General features: G+C 40.4%; 1 protein-coding gene across 1 annotated transcript; it reads left to right on the top strand.

Moving 5' to 3' along the window:
• Nucleotides 1-871: 871 nt before the first annotated feature.
• Nucleotides 872-4,901, top strand: LOC149199095 (geraniol 8-hydroxylase-like). The gene is made up of 3 exons (XM_089399362.1): nt 872-2,262; nt 3,923-3,959; nt 4,065-4,901. Exons 1-3 carry the CDS (start codon nt 1,955-1,957, stop codon nt 4,701-4,703), a joined length of 984 nt encoding a protein of 327 aa, XP_089255488.1. The 5' UTR covers nt 872-1,954; the 3' UTR covers nt 4,704-4,901.
• The last annotated feature ends 472 nt before the right edge of the window (nt 4,902-5,373 follow it).

Genomic DNA, 5,373 nt, shown 5'->3' with positions numbered 1-5,373 from the left:
ATTGGTGAAAAGGAAAAGTACGACGGTAGTCCTCTAAATAGGTCTTTGATTGGTGAAAAAAAAAGTATGGGAGTGTCGCACCAGCCTATGAGGGGTTGAAAGACTACCACAAGGGTAGAGGCATTACAACATCACCATTGTTATATATATATATATATATATATATATATATATACATACATACATACATACATACATACATCAAATGTGGTTTCATCATGTTTAAAGGTGGTTTTAAGGTTAAATCCCTACCATCCACTTAATAATTAGTCTTAGAGAGGACTTTAACAATAATTCATGTATTGATTCTTATTAGTGTAGCATTGACTAATGCAAATTATAATAACGTTTAACCTTGAAAAAATAAATATTTATTTTTCAATATTATTGAAAATTTTATTTTACAAATTGCTAGAAAGGTCAAAAGTGGTCAAAATCATGCTAAAAAAATTCCAAAAAATCTCCGAGCAATATTATTTGAATCATGTTTTTTGATGATGGAAATAGATTTAGCACCATCAAAAACTTATAAGCCATCCAAACTCTTGATATTTGACGGTTATAATATAGATTTACAAAAACTCTGACAAAAACTTATAGAAATCTTACCAATTAAACTACAACCTTATGATTTTCCTAATATACTTAATATTTACCTATCTCAATATATCAATCTCAATCACATTAGATTGTGCATGTAATTCATATATTCCTATTCCCTGTGCTCGTTTAATATTTCTTTACTGGCTTGGCCAATCCGAACAAGGACCTCTACTTTCGTGTGTGGTGACGGTGTGAGTGTTTCCCGAATGATTTGGAATCTCCTTTCGATAAATATTCATGAGTGTCTATGGGCGGCCACGTTATTTTGAAAAACCATACCAGTCAAATCTTCATTGTATTGAAAGTCTATGCACGGCTCCGTTGTCATGTAAAAACCATATTAGTCAGGTCAGGTCAGGTCACGAAGAATATAGATTGATCAGGTGGTTATATATACGTTGTATATGTTTGTGTTTGGTCACAATCAGTCATGTGATTTCACTGATTTCCAGAGCCAGGTAAGAGTTTGTATTTTGGAGTTGTCTATAATGTAATTTTTTGGAGATTATTGTGATGAAATTTGGCAGAAAAAATTGAGGTTAAATTTTGATTTGTATTATTTAAAATGGTTTTTTAATTGTATATTTGGATTCAGCACCCTGAAAAACTTTAATAAGCTTTGATTGTGCAGAAATTAGCTATCAAAGTTGCGATTCCAGTAAATTGCTGCTAAATTTTGACCAGAAAAACTCACTGGAAAAACTTCCAAAAAATTATATTATAAACAACTGCTTGTGTTTTTGCATTGATTGAAAGAAAAGCACCAGAGCGCTGGACCAAATCAGTGCCTTCTGGTATCATCTAATGATTTTCATCGCGTTGTTGCTGGTTACAAAGCTCGTTATCATGTCAAAGAAGGCAGCAGGCAAGCTGCCTCCAGGGCCTCCCGGATGGCCCATTCTTGGGAATCTCCTCCTCCTCGGGACGAAGCCCAACGAGTCTCTGTATCACCTTGCTGCAAAATACGGTCCTCTGATGACCCTTCATCTCGGAATGAGAACCACAGTTGTGGTTTCATCTCCGGCCATGGCCAAGGAAGTATTGAAGAATCATGACCGGGTCTTTTCTGGACGCACTGTTATAGAAGCGGCCAAATGCATCTCCTACTGCGACACTTCCTTGGTGTGGAGCAACTGCGGACCTCGTTGGCGTATGCTCCGAAGGTTCTGCAACACCGAGCTCTTTAATGTCAAGAGACTGGAGGCCCTGCAGCATCTCAGAAGAGATCAGGTCTTTTCCACCATTCAATCCATTTTTGAGGATTCTATAAAGTCGGAAGGGTTTGAATATTGGGCACACTGTGTACGTTACAAGTCTGAATCTGTTGGGCAACTTGATTTTTTCTCAACATATGTTCGGACGGGACTCTCACGCCGCCGAAGAATTCAAAGAAACGGTCACCAAATTGATGGTAATCGGAGGAAAGCCGAACCTGGCCGACTACTTTCCGTTTCTGCGAATTTTGGATCCTCAGGGCGTGACCCGCGATATGACCAAGAATATCGGCATTATATTTGAGCTGCTGGATCGATCCGTAGAGGCTCGCCTCCAGAATAGAGGAGAGGGCAGAACTGATGACAGCGGTGGCAAGGAAAAAGACTTTCAGGACATTTTACTTGAATACAGAAGCGAGAGCGGAGAAACTTTCTTTTTTTTTCAGTGGAAAAAATTAAAATGTATTATATTAAGGTGATATAATGATCGTCATTACAGATGTCTCAGAGGAGACATTTTGCTAATATGAGAGCATGTTGCTGATAATAATAGATGGATAAAAACATATAATTTGGCCCCGGAGGCCGCGTAATAACAACCAGATACTACTAACTAGTTGGCATATCTGAAAACCAATTGAAAGCCATATATGAGTCATGTAAGCAGATAATGTAGATACGTGAGTAAGCCGCTAATAGACACAGGAAGATAGGATGAGAAGAAACGAAGCAGATCTGCCTAATAGAACAAAAATGAGCTATGCCAAGGAGGGCATAGATCCCGTAATAGAAACCAAAATAGAGTGCAGAGGTTTGTAGGAATCCTGGAAGAGGCGATGATTCCTCCAATTCCAGATGTACCAGCATGTAAGGATGAAGAGAGCTCGCCAGGAGGGGCGCTGAGAGCTCCACCAGAGGAACCCGTCCATAACAGATGTAAAGGATTGGTGAGGAAAACCGTAAATGAGTGAGAGCTCATACCAGATAGAAGAAGCAGCAGCACATCCGAAGAACATATGATAGTTTGTTTCATGATGTACTGAACAGAGAAGACACCTGCTCGGACCATACCATCCCTTTTTTTGTAAAACCTCCCAGGTGAGGTTCTTGTTGGAGAAAAGAAGCCAAGAGAAGAGGATTGCTTTTAAGGGGCAGGGGGCTTTCCAGAGTTTTGAGGGAAAGATGGGGAGAGGAGGCGGGAGGGAGGATGTTAGGAGAGAGTAGATGTTTTTGACGGTGAGGGGGAGGGAAGGCTTCTGAAAGGACCAAACCAGCTCATCCTTGGTGCCTGATTGAGTAATACCAATGTGGGAAAAACTGTTTATAGCAGAGCGCCAAAGGGGAAGGAGGGGAGGGGGCAAAGCAAGCTGGTGTTCGTTTTTCCAGATCGGCTGTTGAGAGGGCCATGAGTCAATTAGCTTGTTCCAGGTGAAAAGGCCCATTGTGTGGAAAAAGGCAAGAAGAGCTGGGGGAATGAAGGATTCTAGCCTGTGCTGAGTTGGGTCGATGCAGATGAGGACATTCTCGCCAGTAACAATGGACCAACTTAAATTCTGTAAGAAGAAAGATTGTATCTTCCTGAAGTTCAACCAGATTGTGGAGCCTTTTCTGATGCCAATGGAGGAGCGCCTGTGCCAGTAGGATAAATTCCGCCCTTTGAGGTATTTCTGTCTGATGAAGGAGCTCCAAGGATTGTTGCCATAGATGCCTCGGTGAAGGGATTTGCAGAGAAGCGCTTTTCCAAAAGATCTTATGTGAAGTAAGCCCCAGCCTCCAGCTTTCCTTGGTCTCATGATAGAATCCATGTTGGCGAGGTGGAGCTTTGTTTGGTATGAGCGTCCACCCCACATATAATTTGCAGCAAGAGACTTCAATTTGTTTGTCACAGACGTGGGCAGAAGAAAGAGATGACTCCAAAAAACAGCTAGTTGTGAGAGCACAGCTTGTACCAATATAAACCTACCTGCAAGGGAGAGAAAGCGCAGTTCCCAGGTGGATATTTTGTTGTAGAAGCGGTCGATAATCCAGTTCCAGTCACGGACACGATACCCCTTAGGTTTTAAGCGAAAGCCGAGATAAGTGAAGCCTTCGATCAGCATCGCTAGGTTAATACCAAAACGGTACATTATCCCCTTTCTATATGTAAGTCTAATTCTTCACTATTGAAGCCTATTTCTCTAATGGCTTAAGAGAGATTTTCAAATTTTATCAGGTCAGACTCAATTTGCTGAAATTCTTGATGTGCAGGACATGTTCGTGGTGGGTACTGAAACGAGCAGTGCCACAATTGAATGGGCAATGGCAGAGGCTATTCGAAATCCTCGCATAATGAAGAAAGCTCAAGCAGAATTGGATGAAGTAATCGGGACAGGTAGAAGAGTTGAAGAAACTGACATCGATCGCCTGCCTTATCTTCATGCGGTTGTGAGAGAAACGTTTCGTTTGCACCCGCCAGCGCCTCTGCTGATCCCTCACAGAGCAGAGAGAAGTTGTGAAGTAGCAGGGTACATGATACCCAAGGACACTCAGGTGCTGGTAAATGCTTGGGCAATAGGCAGAGACCCAACCATCCGGGATGAACCCACAAAGTTCAAGCCTGAGAGATTTGTGGAGTGTGAGGTGGAATACAGTGGGCAACACTTCGAACTGATTCTGTTTGGAGCAGGAAGGAGAATGTGCCCTGGGCTTCCGTTGGCTCATAGGATGGTCCATCTGGTCATAGCCTCTCTCCTCCACTCATTCAACTGGTCTCTCCCAGATGGCATCACACCGGACATCATGGATATGAATGAGAAGTTCGGAATCACGATGCAGAGAGTATCACCCTTAATTGCAATCCCCTCACTGCGATTGCCCTCTCATCTCTTTAACAATCAGCATCACTAGTCAAACTTCTTCCTCTCATCCAGCCCTCTCTTTAACTATCATCATTTCCTTTCAGTTTTCTAATTTGTACTCCAAACTTCACAAGAGAAATGATATAATTAAAGATCAGGGTTTATATGCATGTAGATCTATGTGACAGTTTATATCACCAAGAGTCTGATAAGTGATAAAGCTCTGTTATTGCACAAGATAATTGAAAAAAATAAACAGTTAGTTTATGCTGTTCTTCTAAGTAACATAATTGTTAATGATGGAATTATAATGTGTATGCTGTTCTTCTAAGTAACATAATTGTTAATGATGCAGTTATAATGCGTAGATATAAAATTGTATGGGCAAGAAGCTATAGTGGAAAGTGATATCTTCATTAAAAAAAAGCTAGTGTGGAAAGTGATATCTTCATCCAAAAAAACCCGAAGGTAGTTCATTGTAATTATGGTGATAAGTATGTATATTTTGTTTAGGGTTGGCAACTTAATTGGTGATAGGTGAGTTAGCGAGGACATTGGTCTTTTTTTGGGTGAAAAATGTACTCCAAGGTGAACAAAAAATGGATAATGAAAATATTAAAAACAAAACAGATAGATATGTATATTTTGAATATGACTTCCACAATTTTAATTTAATTATTAAGTAGATGGTAAGGTTTTAAGTTTCATGAAATATTTTA

Source organism: Pinus tabuliformis, chromosome 2_1 (assembly GCF_031772625.1).
Source record: "Pinus tabuliformis cultivar Carrire ecotype Pingquan chromosome 2_1, CPIR1, whole genome shotgun sequence".
Lineage (NCBI taxonomy): Eukaryota > Viridiplantae > Streptophyta > Pinopsida > Pinales > Pinaceae > Pinus > Pinus tabuliformis.
The sequence above is the reverse complement of the archived record's forward strand: the minus strand, read 5'-3'. Positions and strand labels throughout refer to the sequence as shown.

Coding starts and splice junctions, on each gene's coding strand:
- LOC149199095 (XM_089399362.1), top strand. CDS start 1,955: ATGTTCGGACGGGACTCTCACGCCGCCGAAGAATTCAAAGAAACGGTC. Junction 2,263..3,922: donor GAAACTTTCTTTTTTTTTCA/GTGGAAAAAATT, acceptor CAGCATCGCTAG/GTTAATACCAAAACGGTACA. Junction 3,960..4,064: donor ACATTATCCCCTTTCTATAT/GTAAGTCTAATT, acceptor CTTGATGTGCAG/GACATGTTCGTGGTGGGTAC.